This window comes from Arvicanthis niloticus, chromosome 8, assembly GCF_011762505.2.
Source record: "Arvicanthis niloticus isolate mArvNil1 chromosome 8, mArvNil1.pat.X, whole genome shotgun sequence".
NCBI classification, from domain to species: Eukaryota; Metazoa; Chordata; class Mammalia; order Rodentia; family Muridae; genus Arvicanthis; species Arvicanthis niloticus.
The window spans coordinates 41,921,569-41,934,254 of NC_047665.1; the positions used below are offsets into that span (position 1 = coordinate 41,921,569).

The window sequence follows — 12,686 nt, forward strand, 5'->3', positions numbered from 1 at the left end:
ATTTGCAGGAAAAGGTTTGAAAAGAGTCAAGATTAGTGGTTCTCAACCTTCCTAATGCTGAGATACTTTAATACAGTGTCATGGTGACCCCTAACCATGCAATTGTTTCATTGCTTCATGATTGTAATTTTCTACTGCTACTGTAATGTAAATATCTGCTCTGCAGGATATCTGATGTGTGTCCCACAGGTTGAGAACTACTAGTCTATATCATTATCTAATGGGACCCAGCAAATATACTTTTGACTATTGTTGAAAATGTATGAAGAGTAAAGTGGTAAACTAAGCCTTACTACAACTGAATGAACTGTTATGTGACTTTTCTTTGAGTGATGGGAAGAGTTTTACTCACTCTACATAGGGAGCCAATGGCAGATCAAATATGACTGTAGCCACATCTACATTAGTAAACTAATGAGTTCACTACTTACAGAACTGTGGATGGAGGGCTATGACCTGTGGGGAAAATGTCACACATATAGCTTTGCCATTGAAAAGTTAACAGCATGGGCAATGACTAACAAAAGCTGCTGCCCTTGTGTGCCCTTCAGGACTTTACAGGCTACCCAAGGGACTAGAGAACCACCTCTTATCTTTATTACCCATTTAACCTTGGGAGGAAGCCTGGTAATTTTCTAAGTTTCAGGATCTTCCTGAGGTTTGCAAATGTTTACTTGTTCTTCTAGGTTGCAATGTTTCAATTGAGAGGAAATTGGCATAGAGTGAAAGCCAAGACTCAAAATAATCCATTTTGGAGTTAAAGATAATTCCTACTCATAAGAAAAGAACATCATCTGAAAGCTTTACATAAGAAAAACTAAGCTTCAGAAGTTAATATGAAATTACTAGATACGAAAAATGTTATGATATAAAAATGAGAGAAAAATCACATATCAGTGCCAGTACCAAGATTTTAAAAAATAGTTAAGAATTAGAAGATATAAAATATAAAATACTTTATGAGAAAGTGTCATAAGCAAGTAAAATTTAAAAATCAAAGTAAGCACAGTCTAAAACAGAAAGGATTTCACTATGAACACAGTTGTTTTAATTGATAAGACATAGCTAGTTATAAAAGAACTGAACAAGAGCAAATAAAAATACCCAGATAGGAAAAGAGTTGAAGAGAGTAGAGATATCAGAGAAACACTGAAAATGTCTAGCGTAAGTATAGTTGAACTGTGAGGGGGAAAAGAATGAATTGAAACAAAACAGTGTCTCTAGGGTCAGAGGTAAGTCCTTCCCTAAGGTAACCAAGGACATCAACTAGTTCATTTAAGAAATAAGAGGAATCTCAGGCAGGATAATCAGGAAAAAACCCCACAGACTCAGCAGAAAGAAAATCATCTACTTGGCACAAAGCTTACGAAAAAAGATGTAAACATTAGCAGATACAGGAGCTGCATCAATGGCCTAAGTACCAATGATGAAGACCAGAGTCTGATGGCACAGCATCCTTACAATGCTGCAAGAAAGCATTAATTCTATGTTGCTACTCTATTAAAATGTATCTTTAAATGAAGATAAAATGAAGACATTTTTCAGGGGCTCTCACAAAGTCTTAGAATTCAGTCTCCTATTAAAGAAAATATTAAGGAGAGTTTTCCAGCAGAAGAAAGCTTACCCTGAATAGAAACCAGAAGATGTATGAAGATATAAAAAGCAATGGATAAAGAAACTGAGTAGATAAATATAAGGTTATGGCTGAAACATTTACAGTAATATTTCATGAAGCATAGAATGTGAGGAATTTGATTCTTCATATATAAGATATGACATGAAGGTCGCCCTGCCCAGAGGACCATTGAGGAAAGCCAGTTCCTGGCATTAGCATGATGCAGTTTTTGAGAAGAATTGGAAATTCTCACCAGAGGATTGCATGACCCAGGCACTTATGGTTTCAGAAACTCAACAGTCACTCAACTGTCAACCTCAAACATTGGCTTCTTGTCTCAGCCCAACAAAGAGGGAAAATGTAGACAGCCATGGGAGTAAACAAAGGGGAAGTGAACTTTATTAAGGAAAGTTGAGGAAAATATGAGAATGCAAGGAAGATGGAGAGGTACTCCTGAGTAAGAGGGATTCCCAGGAGAGGAAAAACAGTTGAGCTGGTTTGTCTCAGGATCTTCAGAGGCATTCTAGTTAAAATGGAACAAAGAGAGATGTACTTTTCTATTGAGACAGGTTAGTATTCTGGGCTGTCATGGGCTGAGCCAGAGGAGGGCACACACTGTGCATGTAGCCTTGACACATGATAGGTGAGTGTGCTCTATCCATGTTTTTCACCCAGTTAGGGGTGGATGAAATCCTGCTTTCATTAATTTCTAAGCATCTGTTTGTTAACTAGGGATCCTGATTATCTATGACGTGTTGCCCAGTGTTTTGCTGGCTATAAACTCTCCTGTGCTTGTGTTTCTGCAGTCAACTTTCAGCTTCACCATGAGAGTTACTCCTATCACAGCTACCATAAGAGAGCTGGAGTTGTTCTTGGTTACCTAATATTTAACTCCTTGTCTATGGAGCAGTTTGTGTATCTCTTTCCCTAAAATAGATGGAGGCTTTTTTACAACCCATCCTTACAACTGAGTGTGTTCCACTTAGCTGCAACAGAAACAAGGGTACATAGAGAGTCAAGGAAGCCCTACATGTTCTCTCTGAGGAAGGAGAGCTCTGGGGAACCAGGCAGCTTGCTGACACTGGTCCAGAGCCCCCCCCCCCTTCCTCTAAGCTGCTCCTTGTGGGTTTTTCACCTCCAGTTTGAAGCTCTTTTTTCTCTCATCCCATTGTTCCTGGCCTCACTGTTTTAACTCTGACCTTCCTTTTAAGCTCCAGATCTGTCTTCATGTAACAGTTGCCACTGGGAAGCGATTTTGACTGTAGGCCCCTTTCCCTTATGACCTTTGGTGAGCTAGCTCCTGCCACAAAAGCAAATCAGAAGAGTGTAAAACTTGTTATTTTCATGTGGCTATTGATATCCCCTGGAATTCCCTCTTTAAAGGAGGAACTTCTAAACTTGAGCTATGTCTTCCAGAATATTTCATCCTAGAGCCTGAAGCCTATTTCATGACCAAAACTTATCAACCTATTATGGACAATCTAGGAAAAACATGCTTTTAGATATTTGAAAGCTACGAGTCCTCCACCATGGCAGATCGTCAAGCTGGGCTACCCGTGAAGACTATTCTGATTGCTTTCATCCTAGATGCTTCATTAGTAAACAGCACAGTACAGCACTGAAAGATCAAGGTCCCCTAAACCACAGAAGCATGGACTAGGCTCTATCCAGAAGTATGGTTTAAACTGATCACATCATCAAAGATATACTACTTCAGTTCTGTCAAGATTTCTTCCTTTTACTGTTTGCACTTAATGGGAACAATCTTAGAAACACAACAGAATAAAATCCAGACATCCTCAGTTTTTGGTGATTAAATACAGATTGGCAGGTTTCTGTTCTGTCTTGACCATTTGGAGTGTATGAACAGAAGTCATGAATCATTGCAAACTGTTAGAAAGTAGAATCTTTCCTGCTCTGAATTGTTTTGGTTATACCCAGTGTCATTCCACTGGAGGAATCTGATTCCCCACCACCCAGCAAGAAGCAAGTGTAGCTAGTTTCTTAGTTAGGAGTAGGACTTTACATTTCCTCTTCTCTGTGCTGAGATTTTGTGACTCTTGAATATGTGCAGATCTTATACATACTTTCACAATCTGTGTGAGTTCACATAAAATAACTCCTGTTATATCTGGAAAGTTCTGTTTCCTAGGCATCATCTACTACCTATGGCTTTCTGTCTCTTATTCTTCATAGATACCTGGCCCTTGAAGGGAGAAGTTTGATACAGACATCCCATTTGGGACTGCTGCAAAGTGTCTTACTTTCTAAACACTGGGCAGCTGTGAGTGCCAGTGTTAATTTCTACTACAATCTACTACAAGAAGACATTTCTATGATGAGAGATGAGTGAGACACTTATCTATGTGTATAGCAATATTGTCATTAGAAGTCATTTTATTACTATGTTTCTTTAGCAGAATAATAGTAGGTTTTCACCCAGGACCCAGGACCTATCTAGTCTCAGGTTTTTGAGCACACACTCATATGATAGCTTATACAGTAGTAGCTTTTCATATGGCTCTTCCAAAGGTCTTTATTGTGAATCACCTGTCCCAAGTTTTGTGTTTTTTATTTTTTTTAAAAAATATAATTTTTTATTTTAACTTAATTTAAAAGTATCAGCATATTTACCACATTTAGCATTATTATGTAGTTGTGATGGCTAAAGTCTGATAACTGCTCTTTTAGAATATACTGTCGATAATTTAATTTTGTTTAGTTGTAGTAAATGAAAAGCTTGACTCTCTTAACCCAAATGAGAACATTAAATCTTATAGCTAATACAAATATGAATTTGATGACAGGGACCATGTTATATAGCTTGTCTAAAAATTTCCACATGCCATATATTTAAGTTGTTTATTCTAGAATAATAAAGCATATATCAACTTAAAATTCATGAAAATAATAAGGGGAAAAGTAGAGTTAAATAGAAGAAAAATACTCTGAATTTGCAGTGCTACAAGAGAACCGGCAAACACAATTTTTGTTTAAGAAGTATATTTTAAATCTAAGAAGTCTTAAGCCTATAAGCAAAATGAATAAAAAAAATGCAAAACACAAACTTTAGAGCAATGGTTGTCAACCTTCCAAATGCTGTGACCCTCATGTTGTGGTAACTCCCAACCATGAAATTATATTATTGTAACTTCATAACAATTATTTCACCATTGATATAAAAATATCTGATACATAGGATATCTGATATGCAACTCCCAAAGGGACTGCAACCTACGGATTGAAAACTATTATAACAAAACAAGATCAAGAATATTAGGAAAGGTAGACTTCAAAAAAAAAAAAAATAGAAACATTGAAGTCAGAGCCAGGTGTTTCGGGACATACTCATAATTTCAGTATTTGGCCAACCAGCCAGTTGTATTTGAGAATTATGAGTCGGAGGTTAACAGAGATGCTTTCCTGGTTTGGTTTTCTGTTTCTATATTACAACACAAACAAAAAACAACTTGGAAGAAGATAGGGCTTATTTAACAATGATTTCACCATTGATATAAAAATATCTGATACATAGGATATCTGATATGCAACTCCCAAAGGGACTGCAACTAATAATAGTGGACAACTGAGGGATGAGATTCAAGTTGGGCAAGAACTTAAGCAGATACCACTGAGCAATCCTGATTGCTGGCTCACGCTTGGCTAGGTTTCTTACACAGCCCAGCACACCTGGGTAGGAATGGTGATGGCAATGTAGCTTGGGCTCTTCCACATCAATCAAGACATGTCTCATAGACATGGTCATAGACAATCTGATCTAAGCAATTCTGCAACTGATGCTCTCTCATCTCAGGTGACTCTAGGTATGCAATTGACCACAAAACTAATTGCACAGGGCTCATAGGCAGACTCTTTTCAAAACAAAAAGAACTGAAAACAGCATTTCACAGTGAATACACAAACGCACCACAATGTTTGACTCTTACATTTAGAGTTGTTAATGTTGTGAAACAGGTTCCTTCTTTAACTCGGCCTAAAAACCTCAGTCTTTGAATTTGACATTGTACTGCTTTGCTCCATTTACATTCGACAACATGTAGGATGGATGTTTAACATGTCATCTTGATATCTGAGATCCAGAACTTATAGTATTGAATACCAAAATTCTGCCACAGCTGTCCCAGTGCAAATGGATCATCCCACAACCCTGTTACCTGATGAACTAAAGCTTTTGCACACTGCTATCCATTACAGGCTAACTCTTGTGTCCAGCAGCAGAAACAAAGTCACATCCTGGAACTATATCTTCTGAATGTCTGTAACTGTAAAGAAAACAAGAGCCAGCCACTCTACAGGTTCTTGGTTTTGGTCTCCCCACTTCTTATGGAGAGACAGAAAGGAAGGCATTAAGGCTGTTTCGGAACCTTAAATTCCATGTAACAACAGGTTACGCGCTAGGGGCCCACTGTGAGTAGTAGTAAATAGCACAATATAGTGTAGTCCTGGCACACGGAAGTCATTTAGTTTAACTCATGCTTTCTGATACTTGAAAGGCAGTGATCCCGGAAGTTTACAAAGAGATTGATTCAAGTAGCAGAGCACTGACTTTGCTCTTTTCTTTCAGGAATCAGTGGTACTACACTAACGGTGAAAGGAAATGGTGAGCACAAGTGTTGATTGCACATCTGTGCTTGACTCAGAGGAAAACAAAATCATTTCCACTCAGGAGAACTGCTCTTTTATAGAGAAAAAGTAAAGGTGAGTAGAGGGAAACCCAGCAAACTTTAGAGCTTCCAGAGAGATACAGGTAAGTGGGCCACAGCTCTCTGAAGTGTGTTCTGTGGCTGCAGAAGGTGAGGCTTTCTGGGGTTAGGATACCATCATGTTTTAACAGAGGTAAAGAGATTATATGAGTATTCATCATTTTAAGTGTATAGTTCAATGATGATGTCAGACATCCATCACCCTGGTGTTCTACTGACCAATTTAAAGCCCACATCCCTCCTATTAGTTTGGCTACATTTATTTGTTTTCTCTCACATTGATTTTTGAATTTTCTAGAAAAAGAATACATATAATAGAATTTCTCAGGTTTTTAGAAATTATTATTTTCCTAAAAAAGATTTTAGAGACTATTTTTTCTAATTGTCTTTTTTCTGTTCCTCTGAAAATTTAGGATGTCTATGCATCTGGTTAGTTACTGTACACACATCTCTACTTGACACATAAAATAATATGTTTTATACTTCATTAACCATTTTTGTATCCTTAAAAGTACTGTTTCATTGCTGAGAATTTACATGATTTACACAAAACTTTTGAGATTCATCAACATTGTGTATATCATTTGGTTTAATAATTGGTTTGTAACTTGGGTAACAATACATGTTTGAAGAGATGCTCATAAAAGCATTAAGAATGATTGCAAATGTGTTACAAAGGTCAGGTACCCAGTGAATTACTATTCTTGCTCAGCTCCTGTTTTTCTAACATCAGTAAACCAATACCTTAAGTTTTAATTAATTACTTGAGAAGTTCATACTGTACTTAAAGAATATTATTGATGTTTTGGGATGGGAAACTATTGAAAAATTTAAATAGGAAATTTGATTTGACTTGTGTAGTAAAAATACTTCCTAATAATTAATGGAAAATATGGAGGAATGGAGAAATGGTTTAGCAGTTGAGAACAACATATGCTGCTCTTTCAGAGGGCCCAGGTTCAATTCCCAGCACCCACTTGGTGGCTTACAACCATCTGTGACTCCAGTTCCCAAGTATCTGACATCCTCTTCTGGCCATTTTCAATAGCAAGCACTTATGTGGTACACATATATAGAAGCAAGCAAAATGTTCATACACATAAAATAAAATAAATAATGAAGATAACTTGGAGAATGGATTAGAGAGGTCTGAGCACTCATAAGGAATGATTTTCAGAAGTCTGAAGAAATGAAAGTAGCTGTTCTTAAAATTTGCAAGGCATTAGATATAAAAATGGGATATCGGGAGTCATGCCACATTTCAGGGGAAGAACTTATCCAAGCCTCATAGACGGTGATATTAAAACCATCATGAGAAAAGCAGATTCATATAGCTCTCTGTTTCCTTCACTTTCCTGAGCTTTGGTCAAGTTAGTCAGTATTCTTAAGGAGTTAATTAGGTCATTTGCTAATTACTTGGAAGAACTTAGAGAAATAGAACCATGCTTAGAATATTTTGTATGACTTCATCAGCCACTCAGCGTGTGTGTCTAGGGGTAGATTCCTCATGACTAAATCCTGATGCTTTTGTGAAAAGACTGAGAGATTAGAAGAGACACATTCACATTCAGAGTCTCTGTGTTCTATTACCTCCCTACAACTCTGTCCAAAAGAAGGACAATATCAAGTATGGCCCCTTGACCATGAGCTTTCAGAACTGTGAACCTCTTCATAAAGTCAATCTGCAGTATTGCATTATTATCAGGATCAAACCAACTAACGAAATGACTTGGTGTTTTAGGTGCAGAGACTATAAAAATATAAAGACTGCTGTCTTTGTTCTTAAAACATAAAGTACATGCCATGAAAACAGATAAACTTCAGAGACACTTTGTCAGTGCACTGGAGGAGCTGTGAACAACAGTCTGGAAGTTTGTTCAGGTACACTGGTGTTTTTGCTTTTGCAGGTAATGTTTGAAGAATGGATGGATATAATACTTCCAAGAATTCCTCTTGTGATCCTATATTGCCACATCATTTAACACCAGTTTACTTCATAGTCCTCATTGGAGGACTGGTAGGCGTCATCTCCATCCTGTTCTTGCTTGTGAAAATGAACTCACGTTCAGTGACCACCATGGCTGTCATTAACCTGGTGGTGGTTCATGGGGTATTCCTACTGACAGTGCCTTTTCGCTTGGCATACCTCATCAAAGGAACATGGACATTTGGATTACCCTTCTGCAAATTTGTGAGTGCCATGTTACATATACACATGTACCTCACCTTCTTCTTCTATGTGGTGATACTAGTCATTAGATACCTCATCTTCTTCAAGCGTAGAGACAAAGTAGAATTCTATAGAAAATTGCATGCAGTTGCTGCCAGTACTGCCATGTGGCTTTTGGTGATTGTCATTGTTGTCCCCTTGGTGGTTTCTCAGTATGGAAATAACGAAGAATACAATGAGAAACAGTGCTTCAGATTCCATAAAGAACTTGCCCGTGATTATGTGCAAGTTGTCAACTATATGATAGTCATTATTGTCATAACCATTGCGATGATTCTCTTGGGTTTCCAGGTCTTCATCACATTGGCCATGGTGCGGAAGTTTCGCCACTCTTTACTATCCCACCAGGAGTTCTGGGCACAACTGAAAAATCTTTTTTTTATAGGTATCATCATTATTTGTTTTCTGCCCTACCAGTTCTTCAGGATTTATTACTTGTACGTTGTGACGCATTCTAAGAGCTGTAAAAACAAAGTTACATTTTACAATGAAATCCTCTTGAGCACAACAGCCATCAGCTGCTATGATTTGCTGCTCTTTGTCTTTGGAGGAAGCCATTGGGTTAAGCAAAAGATTGTCGACATGTGGAATTGCCTTGTATGCCGCTAGCCAAGATTACCATATTCATTTCTTCCTGTTGAGAATGGGAATAAGCAAAGAGCTAAAATGGTTTCTCATTGCTTTATCGAAACCTTGCCTTGATCCAACCAAACAAAAGGAATAAAAGCGTATGCAAGTCCTCCACCCACTCCTTATTCTATCCCTGTTGTTTATGAAGGGGTCCATGCAAAGATGACTTGTAGTAAACCTATACAGAATTGCCATATTGCATTATTTTCCAATATACAGTGTCTGTTTGACTCTCCAGAAAATGTGTCTACTGGGTGCTGGAGTTTTGTTAGGGCATGGTGACTTCCTGGGATTGAAACATAGTTTCCCTCCTAGGCTTCAAGCTGCAGTTAGCTGAAGACTTATTTCTTCTCCACTTCACCTTCTGAAAATTCATCCTGGTCATCACAGAGCTCCAAACAGACAAACTCTGCTTGGTTTACCAGACTAGTTGGCACAGTCAACACACACACCTGGGAAGAAACCAGGAAAATTGGAAGAGCAAGAAAGTTTTCCATATCATCCTAACTTTGGAGGAAATACGGGGATTTCTGCTCTAACAAGCTTTTCTAGCCTTGACCTTTTAAAGGGTGTGCTTAAGGATATGAGGATTGCAACTCACTGTCATCAATCATGCTTTTTCTCTGAAAATTAAATTAAATGTAACCTTCCTAAGATACCCAAGTAATAGAGAAAGCCTAATGTAGAGAATGCCCATGGCCAGTGTGGTGAAATACAGAGCAATGATGTTTTGTTTTCTTTTGTTTTGTTTTCCTTCTCTGTGTTTTGAAAGGACTTTTACATGTCTCGGGCCACAGTTAATGTATTCTTACCCATTTGAAGACAGGAAGATAAACTGGAGTCTAAGTTGTACTTCACTTTTAAAGTCATATGGTTTTAAGTAAACAAAAACTATTTTGAACAGAATGAAATTTGGGGAAGAATATGGGATAATCCTTAATTTAGAAGGTATGAGATTTACGTTGCATTAAGAGAGTTTTAGAAAACATTTGAAAATGAATGAATAAATACTCAAAAAATGTAATACCATTCCATCCTTTAAAATATTAAACCATATGGATATCCTTGCCAAATTCTTAGGCACATTTTGCAATTTGCTTCATAACTTGTGACATGTGGCATATTAAATTGCATTAAGCTTTTATTTCAAGATTGATTCATGATTAAAGTCATGCACAGGTTTATGGTTTGTACTAAATTATGCTGTTTATTTTTTTCCTTTATTATCCATGCTTGTGTTTTTCTCAGTTTCATGATCTTGAAACTTTTTCAGGTAACTGAGCCATGTTCATATTTAAGGCTTCAGAAAAACTGAAGTCATTAGTGGTATGAGTAGAAGAATAGGTAGGTCAAGAGAGCTCTTATCCCTGGAAGGGACATCCTTACATCTTAAAGACTTTTCATCAGTTACTGCTGATCCATGGATCCCAACTTCATCTGAGACACAAGAAGTGGCTCATGAGGTTCTAGTTTCAGTGAAATTACCAAGGCATAGTTGTCAAGGACCGCTCTGCCAAATGTTGAAACCCGCACTGCCAAAAGCTTGGGGGCCAAAATTGTTAGAGCCCGCACTGCCCCAAGATTTGGGGGCTAAATTGTCCTGGCTCATACTGCTGCTCCGGTCCGTGGGTCAGGGTTCAGCAAGAGAGAGAGAGTGAGGACAGACGGGAAGAATGAAGATCAGACAGAGTATGATTTAGTCCCATTTATTCTCAAGTCTCTCTTCTTCTCTCTTTCCAAGTCCCTCATTCCTAGTCCAAGTCCCAAGTCTCGAGTTCCTAGTGCCTCCAAGTTTCCAGTCCCCTCTTCTGCCTCTTGCCTTTTATAAGTCTCACTTCTTAAGACACACCTTTAAGTCTTGTCTCTAAGTCACACCTTTAAGTCACACACATCCAAGGGAAAATCCTGGGTATATAAAACAAGATGTTATCAGAGTGTGCTCAGCTGTTGTAGGCTGTTGAAAACAAGTCTCTTTTCAGGGTATATGGCTCAAGATGGCTGCAAGGATGATAGCCGCCTTCTGTCGGCTCCCCACACATAGCAACTCATTCTAAAGGAATAAAATGTAGCAGCACAACTGCAAACATGACTGTTTCCAACTGGCCCTCTAAATTTTCACATCTCTCCTTACCATCTCTCAAAAACAAAACAAAACAAAACAAAACAAAAAATAAAAAAACCAACAACACCAAAACAAAAAACCAAGAAGACAAAATAAAAACCCATTTCTTTCATGTATTGCCAGTTTTCCTTTTGTATTTATTTTCCAAATGTTTTCCTCACTTGTTTTACAAAGTTAGTGTTTCATCACTAAGACCCACAAACATTTTAAGAAAATTTGTAACATCTACAAAATATAAGAAAGATAGAATGAAATATTTAAAAGTAGTTTTATTTACAAAAGTTTCCTGAGGGTTTTCCTCTTGTGACAACTGTATTTGTGGACTGTGAATCTTACTTTTATGGACTGGATTATACCTTTCAGATTTTAGATATACTGGTGCAAAGTAGTTATCTATATCTCAATGTTATCATAAAAGGCCTATTTCTATGGACCTGCTTATATAGAGAACTGTTATCTAGAACATAGACATGTAACATTCTGCAATTTACAATACCTTATTGATCAGGTTTCACAGAATAAATGAAAAGTTTTCAAGTTGTCTGGTCTTTTTATTTAATTGACATAAAAGTGGATACTACATGGTGATGGGAGTCGACATTGTCCGTAAAGGCCACTTTGGATGTCACCATTATAAGGACTACTGGTAGAATCTGTTGGTGAGATCTGGGACTAGAAATTTGATCATGCATTAAAAAGACTCACCTTGTTTTTCTGTGTATTTGAATAATCTTCCAGACATGTTAGAAGTGGAATATAAGTGGGTATTTATTGGAGTTAATGGGTTTTATTCAGCTTTCCATAAGCATATTTTTTAACTATAATTGTCATGAATTTCAAGGAAAAATTATTCTCATTCCCTCAGAGCTTTAGTGACAGTGGTTTATTATTTTTTTAAAAATCATATGATTAACAAGTAAACTATATATGATATTAAAATATAATACAACATTACCACAAGTGATAATTTTAGCTGTTGTGTTTGGGTGGGAATTATATAGAGATGCCAATATCAAATTGCCTCATTTTGTCTCTATAGTTAGTACACATAAAAATATGTATTTTGCTTGTACTTATATATGTCATCCCAGGAAAGCTATGAAATTCATTATCTTCAAGCTTCAGTTCAGAAGAGGAAAGTGTTATTTAATACTGTGATACAAAGCTGGGCTTGTTTGGGTCTAGATGTTGAGAATCACTGCCCTACCATGAACAGGATCAGTTGTAAAGTGATGTCTGTCTGTGCAAATGTTAAGAGCCTGGAAAAATATGCTAATGCCTTAGGAAAACTCTGCTCCCATTGATAAACTCCTCCATTCCTTCTTCTGTCTGTTAAATGTGATTTTCTAGGAAGATGACAAGGAC

At 37.3% G+C, this 12,686-nt stretch overlaps 1 protein-coding gene across 5 annotated transcripts in view; it reads left to right on the plus strand.

Annotated features, from left to right (window-relative positions):
* The window catches only part of LOC117714384 (putative G-protein coupled receptor 141), a 62,572-nt gene extending 50,710 nt beyond the window's left edge, over window positions 1–11,862 (plus strand). For 2 of the 5 annotated variants that reach the window (XM_076939324.1, XM_076939326.1), the window contains 2 exons: window positions 6,201–6,334; window positions 8,081–11,862. In XM_076939324.1, the coding sequence (XP_076795439.1) occupies window positions 8,261–9,178 (918 nt within the window). In that variant the 5' untranslated portion in view covers window positions 6,201–6,334; window positions 8,081–8,260 and the 3' untranslated portion in view covers window positions 9,179–11,862. The remainder of the gene's footprint in view (window positions 1–6,200; window positions 6,335–8,080) is intronic. The other 3 variants (XR_013112226.1, XR_013112227.1, XM_076939325.1) reach the window with 3 other exon arrangements.
* Window positions 11,863–12,686: the final 824 nt, after the last annotated feature.